The sequence below is a fragment of the Cygnus olor genome, chromosome 1 (assembly GCF_009769625.2).
Source record: "Cygnus olor isolate bCygOlo1 chromosome 1, bCygOlo1.pri.v2, whole genome shotgun sequence".
Taxonomy (NCBI): Eukaryota; Metazoa; Chordata; class Aves; order Anseriformes; family Anatidae; genus Cygnus; species Cygnus olor.
In genome coordinates, this window is record NC_049169.1 from 173,459,876 (window position 1) to 173,478,559 (window position 18,684).

At 35.5% G+C, this 18,684-nt stretch overlaps 1 protein-coding gene across 1 annotated transcript in view; it reads left to right on the plus strand.

Moving 5' to 3' along the window:
* DIAPH3 (diaphanous related formin 3) overlaps nt 1–16,535 on the plus strand; it is a 238,784-nt gene extending 222,249 nt beyond the window's left edge. Inside the window, 1 exon segment of the mRNA XM_040540797.1 lies at nt 15,043–16,535. Coding sequence (XP_040396731.1) covers nt 15,043–15,302 — 260 coding nt within the window. The 3' untranslated portion in view covers nt 15,303–16,535.
* Nucleotides 16,536–18,684: the final 2,149 nt, after the last annotated feature.

An 18,684-nucleotide genomic window follows, 5' to 3' on the forward strand; every position in this document is an offset into this window, starting at 1 on the left:
GACTATATGAATTAAAGTACTGTTGAATAACAGGTGCTGCTATAGTTTTTATCACTGCATACTATTTTTAAATTTATTTATTTTTTAACTTGCTACATACATAAGCACTGTTATAGGATTTATTTATTTATTTGTTTGTTTATGAGAAGGAGTGTTGTAAAAACTCTCATGGGTCTTAAGTCATTTTTCTTTTAATTCTTTCATCTACTAATCTTGTAATCTTAGGTAACACAAATTCAAATACATAGGACTGAGCAATATCTAAAAATCAGAGTTGCCTTGCCATACAAAGCATCATATTTCTATCTCCATCCCTAAAAACTAAAAGCAAACACTGGCTATGAGATTCTTAAATTTGAATGTACAATACTGGAATTTATAAATTTTGCATGGCCAGGACTAAATCTAAGTCAACTTCAGTTTAAAGCAGTGACGAGTTTCATGTGAGGGGTAGGATTCCATATACCAGTACAGAAATAGAAGTCATTTATGTTATAGGCTGATTTTTAAGTCCTGAATATGTTTCAAGCTTGTCAGAAACTTGTGAAGCTACACAAAAGTATCACAAATCTGTAAGGCAGAGGAACCTAAATAACTGTAAGATATAACCTTAATAACTGTAAGATATTCTCTAAATATGCCTATTTAGAGAAAAGGTGGAGAACAGAAAGGATTTTAAGAGAAGGAAAAATATGTGTTAACTAATGGCTGAGTGGCATACTTAATAATGACTACTTTCATATCTGCAGTTCTTGTCAGTATAATATATACAAAGCAGAATTCCATTGTTCACATCCAAACTATTCTCTGTAGCAAATATAGTACAATTTATTTCAGTTCTATTCTGTATGCATCAAGAAGAAACTGTGAAATTCTATAGCTTGTGTTAAATAGTTGGTGGGATTGATGCCCATAATGTTCTATATGGCCCTAAAGTCACCAACAGTAGAACATAGAGTCTCTACAACCTGCTGTCAATGCACAGGCTAGACAGTCCACCTTTTATGCAGACTTTTATGCAGCCAAAAGTTGGAACTTTTCAGACAAACAAATTGTAACCCTTAAAAATAGTATCTGGTGACTCTGTTACTGTTAGATGCCTGGAGAGCAGGCATTCACATTTGAGTTAGCTGCCATAAACTCTCTTTACCTGTTTCAGATATCTACATTAAGGTGAAATGAAGCGCACTTCAGAAGTGCTTGTTTCTCCTCATTGACTGTGAAGGGAGCCTGAGGCAACCAGCATAAATTCGTTTAGTCCAGTGAGTCTCACATGGGGGTCACCGGCCTTTGACAAGGCACAAGGACACAGAGGACTAAGCATGCTCCATTGTTTCAAATAATTTTATACAATACTGAACAAAAGAGCTGGTTTTGTTTCTGTAGTTGCAGTGCACCTACACAAACGTAATTGAACTTTTGTTCTAAGGTGTATACTCTTAGATGATAGAAGATTTAAATATAAACATACATTTTAGCTTATTGAAACTGTCCTGAGTTGTGGAAAAACTCTGTGTCATTAATATGCTCAGAAGCAGCAAACATTTTCAACTGAAGACATCAGACAACTTGCAGCTTATAATTGCTGAATTCTTAGAGGTAGAGGAGTATTACTTAGAGTAGTGGGGTATTCTCCCTCACCCCCATAGTATTCCTCAGTTAGGATGTAATATATAAATATCTAGCCAAAATTTTTACAAATGTCTTCAGAGTCTGCTGAATTGTTATTCTTCAATGGTGCTGGCTGATGTTGAGAACCTAGATTTGTGCATGGTGTTATCTTACTATGCAAAACTAAAAATTACATTTGTTCTATAGGATGTTACTTTGAAATGAGCAAATATGTGCTCAAGCTTTGCATTTTAATAGATTTTACCTAGACAGTTAGCTACTGAACATTGGGTTGTTTTTCAGTAGCATTTGTTTTCCTTCATAGCATTTAAAGCTATTTTGAGTATAACATTACCCTTTTGAAATGAGTGCTAAAATGAGGATTCTAGGAAAGATTTGGAAATATAACTCTAACGTATTTAGCATGACTGAGTAACTTAATTGATGAGCTGGCAATGTGTTTACAGAACATATTCATTCTAGAAAAAAATGTCATTATGACAATTTCAATTATTACATGCAGTGTGTTTCCTAAGAGGCGTTTTTAGCTTTTCTTTAGAATACGATGGGAGAAAAAGAATTTCCTCTTTTAGAAATGCAGTGGTTATATATGACATGAGGGTAATCTATGGACATCATGATCTACATGAAAATTTAGTGGGAAAAAAAAAAAAAAAAAAAAGGAATAATGGCAGGGCAGGAGGGGAGTGAGGAAATTTCTGAATTTATTCTCCTGAGCAATCAAGTGGTTTTCATCAAAGATGAGCTTGCTGCCAGAGCCAGCTTGTTTTGTAGTTCTTGTCTACACTAAATAGATGTGTATAATCACTATAATTGCAAAGTGGTAATTTTTCAGTGGTTACAGAAATTTGTCAAAGCACACCCAAAAAGCAGAATGAAGAGCACAGACAGTGCAAAGATTGTTTAGTTATTAAGACTGCCGATGGCTACTTTAAGGTGCTTCAAGTTTCTGCACATTTGCATTTCAGAAGGATATGCAGAATGCATTGCTGGGGAGTGGTCATGGGTTATGTACTTGGAGCTGAAGTATAGACTTGTCGAGGGCTGTATGCCAATATAAACTGATACACCAAACAACCGAACAAAAGCTGAAGAGACAGACATGGAAATGTGTTAAGCAAATATCAGAACTGTGAACATCTATCCTGAAAGTCTTAAAAGTCTTAAAACTGGCATGTAAAAGGCTTTCATCAAATTTAGATATACAATGGCAACCAAGTAAGTACAGATCTGTTACAGTATCAACAGTTGTACTGGGTTTGGCTGGGCTGGAATTAACTTTCATCCTGGCAACCCATATGGTGCTGTGCTTTGTGTTCCCAACAGAACGCTGTTGATAACACACCAATGTTTTGGCTGTTGCTGAATAGCCTCAAGGCTTTCTCTTTACCACCCCCAAAGAAAGCAGGCGGGTAGCCTTGCACACAGCAAGTAGGCAAGAGGTTAGCAGGGCACATAGCTGGGGCAGCTGACCCAAGCTGAATAAAGAGATGCTCTATACATAAAACATCATTCTCATCAGGAAAAACTCGGGGAAAGGAGGAGGAAAGACGGAACATTCGTGGTTATGGCGTTTATCTTCCCAAGCAAGTGTTAGGCGTGCTGAGCCCCTGCTTTCCTGGATGTGGCTGGACGTCTGCCTGCAGATGAGAAGTAGTGTGAACCCCTTGTTTTGCTTTCGCACGCAGTTTTTGCTACCTATATTAAACTCTCGTTATCTTGATCTATACTAGCCTTCTCACTTTCCTTCTATTTTCTTCTCATCCCAAGGGAGAGGGGAATAAGCAAGAGGCTGGGTTTTTGTTTGGCTGTTGGCCAGGGTCAATACACCACAACAGTAATTCTTTTTAACAGATGATGTTACAATCTTAAACGTGTTTTGAAAGGATTACATTTTTTTCTGACTTCTTTCAGAAAGTCAGTTCACAGGTTTTATGATTTAATGTCATAGCATGAAAAATATTTAGTTAAATGCTCAAAGTAACTGAGGAAAGGAAACCATTAATGCTAATTCAGATAAACTTCAGTGGTCTTTGCTGTAATCTGTTGTCCTCTGAATTTTCACTGTTCAAGCATTTACATTTAACATGAGAAAGCATTTGACCGTGCATGCTACAGAGAAGTAAGTTAAGCATGTATTTTTCTCTTTCTGACTGAGTGAACTTGTATATTATTATTTTAATTACCCCTCAGGCAATTTTCTGATGTGTGGTTGTGTGCAGGTCAGTGTTCTGCAAGTTCTTCAATGTGACAGTTCATAGAATAATTATCCTGTCATCACACCTTGATTCATTGTTACGTAGTTTCTTGGGCTTTTTCTCTTACTCAAATTTGCTTAGCAACCAGATCACACATCTCTGATACTTATTATTCAAGTAATCACCCACCGCAGCACATAGATGCATCAATTAAAGCTTTACAATGAAGTATATTGTTCTGTGTAGAATCCTCAGGTGTCAGGAATTAAAAATTGATTTTAAATGGTGCAGACCTTCTTCAAATGGATAATCTGGGTTTATATTAAACAAACAAGCCTACTAACATTCTAAACAAAAAAAGTGATAGGTCACAATCGATAGGAAATTGATGATAAAATTATATTTTGTTCTTAAAATGCGTAGTCTTTTATAGAGATTTATCAATATAAATATAAACTGAAATGTCTGAGTGCTGAACATCTATATTAGATATGTTTTTTCAGATGCAAATCAATTTTGTATCTGCTTTATTGACTCGTACATATATTCTTTGTAAAAATTTTCTGGCTAATTTTCAGATTTGGGTAAATTTCACAGCAAATTATTATTAGAATGTGACTTGAGTACCGAGAAGCTGTCAAGATGGTTCACTGATTTAATGTTGGCATCCTGCAGCTTTGACTGTAATCAGCAGATGCTCTGGCATTACCATAAATGTTTTCTTAACCATCTCTGTCAAAAAAAGAGATTTTTACTGTTTGGAGTCTGCTGTTTCTGATTAAATTCTGTTTGGCTTCTTTTGCATAATTAATATACCACGATGATCTCTAACCTTTTGTTTTTAATATCACCTTTTGAGCTAGACACAGTTGCAAGGCTGCTTTGTAAGTCAGAACAGACAAAGCAATACCAAGTCTATTTGTAAAATTTTTTTTTCAGTGTCTTAGGAGGTCTTGCAGCTTTCTGCTTTGATTTCTCAGTGAGTGTAAAGGGATTATTTTTTCAGTTTCTCTCTCTCTCTCTCTCCCTTTTTTTTTTTTTTTTTTTTTTTGCCACTCTATCTACATGAAGATTTTCTAAATGAGAGAGAGGCTTCTGGCAAACCAAAAATGTCTTATGTCTTAAATTTCTTGAAATTCAAATTTTTACATAGGAAAGTGTAATTGTTAGAATATAGGACATTAAATATGTTCGTCAAGTGAAAAATGCATACCATTAATGTTGTTAAAAACAGCGTTTTGAATTTGCCTAGACTGGATTAATTACCTATGACATTGTGTCTAGAATTTGTTTCAGATCATAATTCAGTGATACTGAGACAAGTGAGTAAAAGCCATCTTTAAAGAGTAATTCCTTATTTAGATTCTGTTGAAATCCTAGTTATTTTCAAAGTGCTTTGTTGCACTTGCAAAGTACATCAAACACACCTATGACTGGATCATGCGCAAGCGGATTTTTTTTTTATATCCCACCTCCCTCCATACATGAACAAGGCCAAGTTACAGTCCATCCCAAAGGGAGGAAATTATTAAGTGAAAATACACAGCATTAATTAGCTTCATACAAAGAGAGAGAGAATTGTGAAAGGAGTTTATATACAACCTTGAAGAAGGAGCAAAAGATAAATCACTTTTCTGTGTATTTCATAATATTTAGTTTTGTGTGAGGCTCTTCTTAAAAATGTACTATTTCCTGCTACACAGTTTCAGTCTCCTTGATAGCATGCTTTTGACTATTACATTTTCTGCAGCATTTTGACAGAGAAAAGAAGGAACCATAATAATAATTATTATTATTGAACAATGAAAGTCACATGGACTAAGATGATTCAGCTTCATCCTATCTCCAGTGTGTTCATGAAGGCAGTCTTGGTTGCTAAGTGTACACGGGTCAAACTTCACAATCAGGTCTTGGCTTCTGTCCTGTAAAGTGAAGAGCCTGGGAGCCAAAAGCTACTCTTGCAATCTTTGGGATAATAGTGGATGATGGAGAAGTGCAACAGGTGATGAAAGACTTTTTTTCCCATCAGTTTGACCTGACATTACAAAATACTTGTGATTTACCTTCAGTATTTCAACCTACCAATACTCTGATTGCTGATATAAACCTGGAAATTGAAATTTGGGCTAAAATAAGGGTATGCAAATGGTATAGTTTTTAGCAGTTATTAGAATACTTAGGGTCTTTGTAAACCTTTACTATCAGAAATAGAGCATAAAAAGTGGCTAAGTGGATGAACTTAGAGTTTAGTGTTAAATATGAAAGGCAATTTATGTACTAGACATAGTTACATAGTTTTTCTAGAATATTTTATTCTAAAATAGTAAATACTTGACAGAAGCAACAACATGATTTAGAACTGCAGTGCATGGAATCTCATCAATATTGTTCCATTCTTTAGGACTTGTTGCTTTGTTGCTTGGATTTGTTGAGTTTTTATTTTTCAGAAGAATGAGGCTCCCTACTGTTGTTTTTTGTGGTTTTTTTTTTTGTTTTTGGGGGGGGGAGGAGGCACAACAATTGGTAAAAGAAAGCCACAATTTGTGTGTTTCTTTTCCATTTTGGTTATTTTCATCAGCATGTTACTTATCATTACCCACTGCAGCTGCCTGTAGCTTTCCTTTGATGGCAGCAGTCTTTATGCATATTCCTTAAATTCTTTATCAAAGTGTACCTTGAAAGCAGTATTCATCTATACCTAGATACTACGCAGAATATTTTGGAGACTAAATGCATCTCCTGCTCAAAGACATCAGTTTAGTATGTGGGATCTACACAAATTAACTTCAGCTGAACTGAGTATAACTTGAGACTACAGAACTCTATGTATTTTGTCACAAACCACCTATTTATAGTCATCATTTTTTACTCTATTAACTCTAAAAAGGCAAGCTACAATATGCTTATGTACAAAGTAAAAAGCCACATAATAAAACCACATTTCAGAAATGTAAAATAGTCCAAATATGTTAACTGCCATATTTTATCGTAGATCATTATAATTTCCCAATCGTTTCCTGTTCTGAAGAAGAGAAAAAGGTGATGTTTATTCTAGATGTACATTGGGAGAAATCCCATAAATACCTAACTTGCATAACATTTCCATCCACTACCTGAAAGCCCACTGTCACTGGTTGTGCCTCATCCATATAGATAGGATCAAGATTTATCTTTTTACACCCCTAATCCCAACATAAATAAGATTAATTTATATTTATTAATAGTACAGTCATACCAAATTATTTATCCTTTAATTAAGAGACTTACCCATTTAGGTTTTTAAGGATGATTCAAACCATGAGCTGTAAGAATCAATAGAGACCATAAAGTAAGTTTCCAATTTGGAAGTTTCTGTTTTGCAGTTTCCTAAGAACTCCACAATATACCGTGATTTATGGAAATATGCATATGGGAACAAGACACAGAAGATCAACTGTAATGCAGACTGAAATAGGGAGGAGGCTAAACCCCTAAGTCTGAATTAGCCATCAGACACCCTCAGAAGCTTCTTCCCGCACATGAAAAGCTTGGATGAATTTTGTCAGTAGTTTGATGCGCAGTTTTGTTCTCTTTTCATCTTGACAGGCACTCAAGACTTTCATTTAAATCCCAGTATTTTAAAGTTGCATTTCTTGTAATGAAAGTCATTGCCATATTAGAGGTGAGAGTGTGTTAAAAAGAGAAAGTGGTCCCATCTCAACACAAACGCAAGGTACATTTGGAAAAACAGGAAAAAGATCGAATGGAGTGATCAACAGGAGCTTAAAGTAGTCTTTGAGAAGATGTAGGTAGGCAAGGGATTAAAAGAATTTTGAAAGGCTTTGCTGTAGGGTCAGGTAAAAGGGAGCTCGTCCAGCACAGTTCATTTCTTCACAAAATAGTTTGCTCACAGTTTATAATTGATTAGCTTTGAAATTTAGTTTCTATAAATCCTCTATCCTAGTCTCACTTAGTTCTGACATATTCTCTTCTTGCCTGTGAAATGACAAAAAATATATATTTGGTGTTTCTGAACACTTAGTGAATCTCATCTTAAATTGAAGTATTGATTAGTGTTTATTCCTTGCATTTCACACTTCTTAATAAAACACTTGAACAGCAGTACCAATTAAATGCACATTTTTATTTTTTATTTAGTCTTCAAAATTTCAGTAACACTTTTCCATGCCTTATCAATTCTTTTCTGCTTTGGATTAGTCAAGTTGTGAGCATGAAATATTAAGGTGTAAGAAATTACTTATCAAACAAAGATCATCTCAGTACAGCTAACACTTTCTAGGTGCTGGGGCTGCAGGGTATAACTGAAATAAGTCGTAACAACACATAGCACTCCTTTAACATGTTGGGGACATTCTCCAATCCTACCCTTGTCAGTCACTGAAATTGTTGAAAAAAATATGAAACTAATAAAAAGTGACAATAAAATATATTCAAAGTATTTTCCATTATACTATCCAGCAAGGAGATATCCCATTTTTTATGAGTCATGTTACGTGATAGGCATGGACCTTCTAGCTATAGCAGTCTTTCTTATTACATCCAAATTCTGCTTCTGGGTGGTAAGGCAGGCTTTTAAGAAAGAGAATTAGGTGTTGTGATGTTCTGTCTTCTAATGCCAATGCCAAGGGCTGGGAATGGGTTTCAGGGGGCCAGCTTTGTGCTGTATAAATTACATTAAGGAAAGATAGGTGCCTGAAAAAAATCATGGCTCACATGTGTCCTGTACCTTAAGCTCTAATAGGAATGTGAGGGGAGTGGGGGAGAGGGCAGTGCGGGAAATGAGACCCTCATTTCCTACCTGAGAAGAAAACAAGAAAACGATTTTTGTGTTGTCCTTTCTGACAGTAAAAAGTCAAGAGTGTGGAATCACAATTTGAAAATTGAAGGGGTCTCTCCTTCCTTCCTTCCTTCCTTCCTTCCTTCCTTCCTTCCTTCCTTCCTTCCTTCCTTCCTCCCTCCCTCCCTCCCTCCCTCCCTGCCTCCCTCCCTTCCTCCCTTCCTCTTTCTCTCTCTCTCTCTCTTTCTCTCTTTCCCTTTCTAACTGGGAAATTCAAATAGGGAATGCTAGAAGACAGATAGAGTCCTCTCATCTCTAAGCTATTGTGGTGGGTTGGCCTTGGGTGGCAGCCAAACCCCCAGCCAGCTGCTTGTTTGCTGCCCAAGCCCCCAGCAGGACAGGGGTGGAAAATAGGACGAACAGGACCAAGAAAGGTCACGGGTCAAGACAAGGTTCCATGTGGTCCCTTCAGGGAGGCAACAAACAGCACAAGGGGCTGCTGGGCCCGGTCCTGCCCTGCGGCGGGGCCCTGGGAGCCAGCTGCAACTCACCGTGTCCAGCATGGGGCAGCCCCGGCCTTACCTCAGAGAGGAGCCCTGCAGCTCCCCAAATACTTTGACCAACATCTGGATGGCAGCACCTGGATGCCAACATCCAATATAGCTTTCCCTGTTAGAGGTGAAGCTAGGTGCCTCTGAAGCCTCCATCTTGTCCTGAACTTGAAAACAGAGGTCCTCAAGATGGCTGCCAGCTGTGGTTGTATTCAGCCTTTCAAAATTAAGAGTCTGTCTTAGAAGTAAATCTCAGCCAGCTGAAACATAAGCCATTATTGCCTGGTTTACCTCAGAAGAAGTCGTTCATATCTGAAAATTGTTTTGCTGTTTACCTCTTCAGCAACGTGCCAATGGATGGTTAATAATTTATGGATGGTTAATACTTTGGTATAGGCAAGGGAATCCATCATTGATACTTTCAGACTAACTTTTCAAGGCTTTGTCTTTATTTAGCTAGAGCATACAGGGATGATGGGGGCATACATCAATCTCCTCGCAAAGCCCATTTTATGTGACCACGCTCTAAATACATAAGGTTTCATTGGCATATGCATGATGGTGCAGTCAGTATAATTCGTGGAAGATGGACGGGACTTCCAGACTGAGGCTGGACTGCTGAAAATATTCAGGCTTACGGGAGTGCTGTATAGTTGCATCCAAAATCAGCAATATCGTGCTACTCTCTGGGGCATGTCCCCAGAATATCTTCTAGCAAAAGCAAGTCATGACTCATAATGTAAGAAATAATTTGCGTTGGTGGCAAGGTTGGTGCGTAAGTGTTGGCTGAAGAAAATCTATCAGCATAGACATAGCTTCAGGAGTACAATGTGGTGTGTGGAGCACAAGCCGAACAGATAGGAAATAAGTCCGCTGGGTCTTTGAGCAATTTTCCCTGTTAACTTGGTAAAAGATGTAATGAGACTGTAACTGCAATTGTTCTTGCCTATATTATGATTTCATCATGCCCCACATTGAGATGTATGATTGTAATACAAGCTTATAATGCCATGTAATGTTGTTCTCCTTATTGTATTTACAAATTTATTTTTCAATCAGTGTACAAGTATTTACATAAAAAGCAAGTTTGTCCTTAGCATTAAGACTTTTATTGAGAAACTATGCAATGAAATAAAGCTTTTCAAAGTACTTTTTTATTTTAAATATTTATTAGTGGCTTTAAAAAAATCCATATCTCTACTTCAGTAAGTCTCTTGCAATCATTTTTTTCACTATTAAAGGTAATATACAAAAGCATTAGGCAGGATTTTAAAATCTCCAACTGATCATATTTTGTTTCCCCAGGTTCACAGCAGGCAGGTCTCATATTACTGATTTCTTTTGTTCACATACTATTACACAATTTCCTTTTTCTGAATATAAAGTATGCAGCCTTTAATAGATTATAAGCATATTATTATAAGTCGTTCTATGCTAGGACACCATTTAAACTAAGGAAAGCTATTAAGCACAATTTTCTGTCAACTGAATTTCATGAGCATTGCTGTTAATCAAAGTAATTTTAAAAGACTTGCATCGAGATGATAGTAGCTTTTTGGCTCTGGGTTATGTGAATATGATTTTGAAATGTTTTTGATTAACAGCAATGTTCAGGAAATTCATATCTGGGAAAACTGAATTTTAATAGGTCTGAAGATGTCAAGGACCTACAACAGAATTTAAATGTCATACAATCTGAACACTGAGACTTCAGTAGTGTACAATGCAAGCTCTGCCTAACCCATGCCTGGAAGCGTTTAGTAGTGGTAAAGTCAAAACTGTTATGGGTAAATGTTTTCTCACTCCAGCCTTTAGAAACCTTAACTCTGAAATCAAAGGTTTTGTTTCTTTTATTTTCATCTGCATAGTGATTGTTATAATACAGGTGAATGACAGTTTTTGATTGCTAAGAGTGACCAAACGTTAGAAACTTCAGTCTTACAGATGCCAACTACTTCCAATGTATACAGCAAATTAATAAATTCTGTCCTTATCCAGTGATTTTTAATGTCTGCTTTCTTTTTTGTCTTGCTGCTGCACAAAGGTACACCTCGCTACAGTAGGTGGACAAGTAGTGCACCTCCAGCAATGTAAGCTTTCTTATTAACAAGACTTCACGTAGTAGTACCTCTCCATAAGCAGTTTTCTTTTAACTGTATATAACATTATTCTTTTCTGTTAACATTGTATTTGAACCAAGATATATAATGTGTAAATATATTTATTTTATTCTGTGAGTTGATTCAAATATAGTTTCAAAATATAGTTTCAAATATAGTCTTTGTTTCAAATAAAAGCAAAAGCTAATAAATGTCCATAGTGTAATGGTTCAAAGTATTTTAGAAAAAGTCTGTTATTTCTGCCTGGTTTATGGATCTTCTGGGGGTACCCTTGTTATAGAGAGGAAAGTATTAAAATGGTGGCCCAATGTGACTAAGCCATTTCCTTGCTGTTGCAGACAGACATATAAAAAATATTCTCTTCAGAAACAGATTGAATTGCTCCTTATAACTGGTTATATATTTTTTTGCTCTCACTTTATTATTTGTGCATTCCAGAACTTCCTTAGTCTGATGGTTCAAAATATTCAGGTCTCTAACGGAAATATTGTAATAGTTATTTGTTCTTGTGCTCACTTTATCAGTTAATCTTGATTTGGGGCCTTTTCTGAAAGTAAATAACAATATTCTTCCTAGCCTTTATCACACTAAAGTAAACAAGCTCTTCTACTGTCCTGATCCAGGTTACATGCTGAACTGCAGCAGATTGTAGCCTTGTAGTTTTTAACTCACTGTCATGGTTTCAGTCACACTCACATGTATGGTGCATTGGTTTTTTTAAACCACCCATCAGTTGTAGGCTGAAAATGCACTTTTGTTCCTGTAGCATAGGATTTGAGGAAGCTGTGGTAGCAATCCAAAGAAATGACTTTGGAATGGATGAGGTACCAAATCACTAACACATGAAAGCTTTGAATTAGTGTGTGAAACAGTACAGGTTGTTACAGAGTTTGGGGTTAACACAAATTAATTCCTGTTGTATTAAAATAAACCACTGACAGGGTAGAAAATATTATCTTATTAATTACTGAGAGTATCTCCTTTTCTTCTTACTAGTATCTAACTAGTTTTAAACTTTGACTTAAATGGCAGTGATCCTTCATTCTATTACAAAAAACACCACCAGAAACATATATACCTCAAGTATTGCAGCAGTTGATTTTTAACATGCATATTTAACAAAGTGAAATGTAGGACTGTGAGTAAGTATGTATGCTTTCTGAGACAGGCCCAGCAAAGTTCGGTGTTTCTGAGTAGAAATCATAACAGTCAATTTAATAAGCTGGGAATTGCATACAGCCTAATCTGCTACTACTGGACATACAATAGGCATAGCAATATGGACAAGCCTAGGCATAGCAAAATGGCATACGAAAGACATACAATAGGCATAGCAAAATGGACATGCATAGACATAGCAGGTATATCAGTGCTATATAGAAAAACCCTCCTTGACTGAAAGAACATATAGGGAAAAGATGCCACCTGATTTAGGAAGCATCAGAAATAACAACTTTAAGATGATAGAACAAGATTCAGAGAAAATCTTTTTCTTTTTTTTTCTTTCTTTTAAGTTGACACTAGTCCTGCAATATTTTTTGTAACACGGCTGAAACCAAAATGTTCTCATTTCTTAGGAAGTGTGTTAATCACTAGAGTATCATGTATTAAGAAAATGAAAATGTGATTATTTCGATGAATTATGGCTTCTTCACTGCACAGGAGTTACAACAAGCAAAGTGAGGACTACTCACGTAAACTGGCTGGTGTTTAAAGCACTTTCCTAATGCCGTTTCCTGTTGTTGCAGGACCCCTCAAACAGAAAGCAAGGACTCTGGTCTTTCAAGTTGACTCTGTTCACTAGTCTATACCTAGAAAGTCATGATTATCAGTGACATTGCTCCAATTTTTATGGGAAAAAAATGAAAAAAGAAAAATCTATACTGAGCTTTATTCATTCACTTATGCCCACACAAGAATTCTAGATTGTAAGCAGCAAGTTATGGAAGACATCTTTCTGCAAGGTTGAATCAGAGTTTCAAAGTGGGATGAGACTGGGGATAGATCCTAATATCTACTATTTCTTAATATCTAACCTGAAGCAGTTTCCTGCTTAGACTATTTACTGTTGTAAGTCACTCTAAGGTATGGTATGAGAAACTGGGGAAAATATTGGTGGATTTTACTTTGAAGCCTCCATGCTAAATGTTCGCTTCATCTTTTATTTAGTGTAGTTCATCATACTTAGTTGATCCTTGTGCTTGACTATTTTGTGGTGAAGATTCCTCTGAACTGCAAAGTGGTCACATCTTGGTACATGGTACACATCTGCACTTGATCTCTGATTATGAGGTTTTTTTTTTCTGCTTTAAAATGTATTGATTTTCAAAACTCCAAGAGTTTTTCCCACTACCCACTAGGTTGCCTTCAACAGAGTGCAAACTAAAAGGGCTACGATGCAGCTAGTATTTTGTATATTAACACAGGTAGCATGAATTTATCAACCTGCAAATATGTGTTCAGAATCAATAAATGTAAACATTTAAATGGAATGGGATATTTAAATTATATATGTTGGGTGTATTATGTGTAATTATAAAGATGTATTCATCTCCAAACTTTGGTCTTCTGTGATTCAGAAAAACTGAAATGTATGCTGCTGCATCTTCAGGGTCAAATTATTTTTCAATGTATAAAAAAAATAAAAGGTCATTCAGCTAAGTGAAGAAAATCTGTTATTATCAAATTTTAATTAAGAATTGTTTATCTGATTTAGAAGATGATAGAAAGAAGGTATTATTTTCTTCCACTTTCCAAAAGGTGATTGTACTTGTAAAATTTGCTGAGATTGTCCAAGAAAGTGTGTAAAATCCTCATCCATCACTGAGAGCCCCTGGTCAGGGAATGACAGTGCAGTAAATATCTTCAGCAGCTGCCTTTTAATGTACAAGCTGTTTTCGGTAGGAATTTTCAGCTCTTACATAAAACACACTGTCATGAGTGACTGCCTGTGCTCCAAAGTCATTACTATTGGGATGATGGAACATCTTTCAGCGAATAACCAAAAAACTTTAAATGTCATGTCAAGTTTGTTGAAGCCATTTTCAAGCCTTGTTCAAGGTTACATGAATATTGAGTATGCCTGTTTTTAAAGAGTTGGAGATCTATGAGAGGGACCTCTCAGGTGCTGTTATAGAGAACAGCCACTTGATTTGGTGTTGGGTGGGGGGAAGCAATCTGTCTGTTAATGCATGTCAACCCACCAAAGCTCCCAAATCTTAACTGAGTGCATCTCCTTGAGGCAGTTAATACCAGAGATGTTTAGCAAAAGGTAGCAGGTTATGTAAATTCTTAAAATTACTTAGCTGCCTAAAAGATCACAAAGGAAAGAAAAATTATTACAATGGATAAATGAATTGAAATAGATTTTTTAAATATTTTAAAATTTGATCAATTAAAAATATATATAGGAAATGTAATTAACTAGATAAAAATTTGGAAGTCATTGTGAAGTGCTGGGTATTCTGTTTTCTCTTTGACTCCAGTGAGAAAGAAGGCTCTTCAGGCTCTGTTCTTGATTTCATGGGGAATATGGATGCTAATCTAACAAAGTCATGTAAAGTCTGTATTATTTCTAGGGGACCAAGCCCACTACTTTTGAAGTGATAAGATGTTTTCGCGCCTCTTTGGCCATCATTAGTCCTTCTAATGCATCATCTGCATAGATGTACAATTTTGTCTGATCAAGAGGTGTTTTTGTTACAAAGTATTGAAACTGAGTATTTTAATATTGAAATTAAGTTTGTTTGTTCTATCTTCTACAGAGAACCAGAAAGCACAGCCAGAGAAGTCATGTTCACACCACAGTGTCAGTTTAAAATCGACAAGAAGCCCAGTCAACAAAGAAGTTACTTATGACGTGGAAACAAGTTCTTCTATGGCACGGAGCAAGGCTGTTGGGAGGAAGGAAGCCTGTAATGGAGAAGGCAACAAAGAAAAGAAAATGGAGCGTATTGGGTCTCCTTCTAAGGGAGAAGCCATTCCAGAAGTAGAAGCTCTCCTGGCAAGACTGCGAGCACTATAGAGTAATCATATAAAGGATTAAATCAAAGCTTAAAAACAAGCTATAATAGTGTATCTCTTCAAGATACACTAATTTTCCATTATTGACATCACATACTTTTGAGTTCCAAACTTCCCTAGGTATTAATACTCTACTTCTAAACTTTTTGCAAGACTCCACAAAATGATACTGTAGTTTTGCTTAACTTCAAAAAGATTTTCATTATATATTTCACCGTTTTTTATTCCAAGACACAGTCCTTTTAGTCAACAGGCTGCTGACCAAATGTTTTGAGAGCTTCTCAGAATAGAAGTAGAGTGTCTTTTAAATATTGTTAGATCATCATGCCTGGGAATAAGGGTCAGTAAATAACAGGAAAGTCAGTCTTATATTTTCCACTACATTTTTTATTCTGAAGAGATTTTATCATCTAAAAAGTATTATTATAGCATCATTTGTGTTTATAATAATGAGAAATGTATATCATATAAATTTCTCAGCCATGTTCTAGTTTGAGTTCATCGAAGAGTACCAAAGCTTGCTTAATTATATATGCATTTACAAAAGGGAAATCCATGGACAGTAAACAAAGAATCTATGCAAATAATATACTTTACGTGTGAATAATATATCACGTCTATTAAGCTTAGTTATAATGATTATATCAAGATAATATATATGATTTCTATGAATGCAATGTTTTGCAGTTGTGTCCATAGTGGGCAAAAGGTCTTTCTTCACAGTTATTTACGAATGTAATTTTTTATCTTTTCACATGTGAGTGAGGTAACATGTTTCTATAAAAGGAACATGTAATGGAAAAGGTTTTTACAAGTGTTTTTTTCACAAACTCATTTTCCAGTAGCCCATAAAGTCTTATTTGCTGGCACAATAGGAAACTTGCACATAATTGCTTCTCTTTTATCGCACTGTCATTGTACATTCTTACATGTTCGCTATCATATTTATTAATTGCACATCATAAAGAATTGCTACCTATGTTACCAAGTGGGAAGATACTATTAGTATCTTTGCTCCATTATTTAAAGCTTCCTTATTATAAGAGTGTATTAGATATCTAATATCTTTCTACTAAATTACTCTATTTTTCTTTACAAAATGCTGAAAAATATGTCTTTCAATAAGAGTCAGTTACATGAAACCAGTGTTTCAATGCTTCAGTGCTTTTTATATCCTTGTTTAAGTTGCCTTCTTACTTTCTGCACTAAACATTAATAAAGTTAATTAGAACTCTGAAATTGGGCCTGTTTATACATACTGCATGGAGTGTTTTTCATCCATCATGGGAATCAATCTCATGTTTCTGGGGCTGTTGTAACTGCCATTACACACTCTAATTACATTTCCAGCATTTGCTTAAAAAAATAGGAAGTATGAACAGAAGTCAGGGAAAGATGCAGAGAAATCCTACTAGACAGTAATTTCTTCAGCTCTACTTGAAAAAAAAAAAAAAAGGCAAAGCTGCCATATGAGGCTGCCTTTGGTGCCTTTTAGTGGGTGAGTAACAACTGCTACTATCATAATAACTAGAGTGTGGGTCACATGTCCTCTCCAGTCACTACAGTAAAATGTAAGCAATCATTGTGTAATACAGCTATTACTAAAGTTCAGCTAAGGTCTGCAACTTGTCAACTGTTAAGACTTCCTACCCTTGCTTACAGGGTACCATACAAATTACTGTCTACAAAGTACAATATGCTTGACTAAATAAAATTGTTTCTCAAACACAATGAAAATATATGTTGAAGAAAGAAAAAAAAGATTGCTGGAGGACACGCTAAAATGAAAGGGCTGGAAGTGGAGAACTGCCTCTGAAATATGAACATGATGACCTACTAAGTGAAGGTGGAAGTAGGATTCATTTTCCTAAACAGTTTCAGGAAGTTTGTTCATTTGAATTAGTGGGCAATAGAACACAGTAAAAAAAATGACAGTTAAGGACACTACTGTGTATATCAAGCAAATAAATTATATGAAACTACCTACTGAAATTTTCAGTAGACAAAGTGTTTCTAGCAGCCTAGCATCTTCTGATTTTAAAATAAATATTTACATTTAAAATTATAGATCTTAAACCACACTTTCACACAAACTGAGAAGCTGTTAGAAATGTATTCCAGGGCTTTTAGTCCTTCTTAGCGTTTTGTTTCTGAATTAATCCTTTCAAGAAGCCATCAAGTTAATTCATAGTTTCCTTTGTATAACCGGAAGAATAAAAAAAGCCATACAAGTTTTCAGAACCTATGCAAATATAATATGCAATTTTTATGCTTCAGTATTTCTTTGTAACATCATAATTTGATGTATTCAGAGTTGAAGTACACAGTCCAGTTCAAGTGCACAGCAAGTTTTCTTTCTACATTTCATCTTTCTTTAACTTACCTTATAAGTAAACAAATAGGTCATTTTGAATATGAAAAATGCCTAAATTGCCTAATAAGTTCACGTAAAAATAACTTTGAGAATATTATGTCTGCATTCTATTACTATGCTTTTATGTTTTTATTAAAATGTAAAGCTCAGCTTCTAAATTGTACGGGGTAAATTGTTTTAATTCAATTTAAAAATTAATTCATTAATTCAATTTAAAATTTAAAGCTAATTAAAGTTTTAAAAAATGCAGGTAGACTTTTAATGCTGTGTGCTAGTTATTTTTAGTAAGACATTTTTAGTATCAGGTCTATTGCCTGAACTGTAGGACTGGACTATATACCACTTTTGCTAGCTATTGAAGAAGGTTTCACATTCAGTGAAAACCCCTCTGTTTCTGTAATTCACACCTGAAAATTAAATTCCTATAAAAAGAGCTTCCTGATATCTTCAAACATGACTGTTCAAATAAAAGCATTTGAAATAATCTTGTGAGGTACGTTCCACTGCTCGTTCTTTCCTTGATCGGCACACAGAAGGCACAGACAGCAATGGCTTTTCTTACCAGTGAAACTGTAAAGGTCTAATGTGATTGTGATACTTCACATTCATTTTGGATGACTTTTTATTTCACTCAGTAAAAGAATGTTGATTATTACATCATTTTTCAGTTTATATGCCATATTACTCATGGCAGTGGTCTAAATTCATATTTACATAATTCTAATGTTTTGACCTTCTCAAGATATTAATGTTTGCTATCAGTCTCCTCAAGCTGCTTGCAACCAAGCTTGACATCTGGCTTATGGACCGTAGGTAATATGCTAGTCCATGTGAATGCAGAAGGAAAAAATGATGGTAGCCACTTTATTACAAAATTGCACAATGGCATCAGGAGACGGTGGCTGCCATGAGATGCAACACTGCTCTGAATTAAGCACATCATTAAAGAAGCTTGGCCTGGAACCTGAAATAATTGTAGTTACTTCTGGTTCTCTTACTTAGGGCAAGG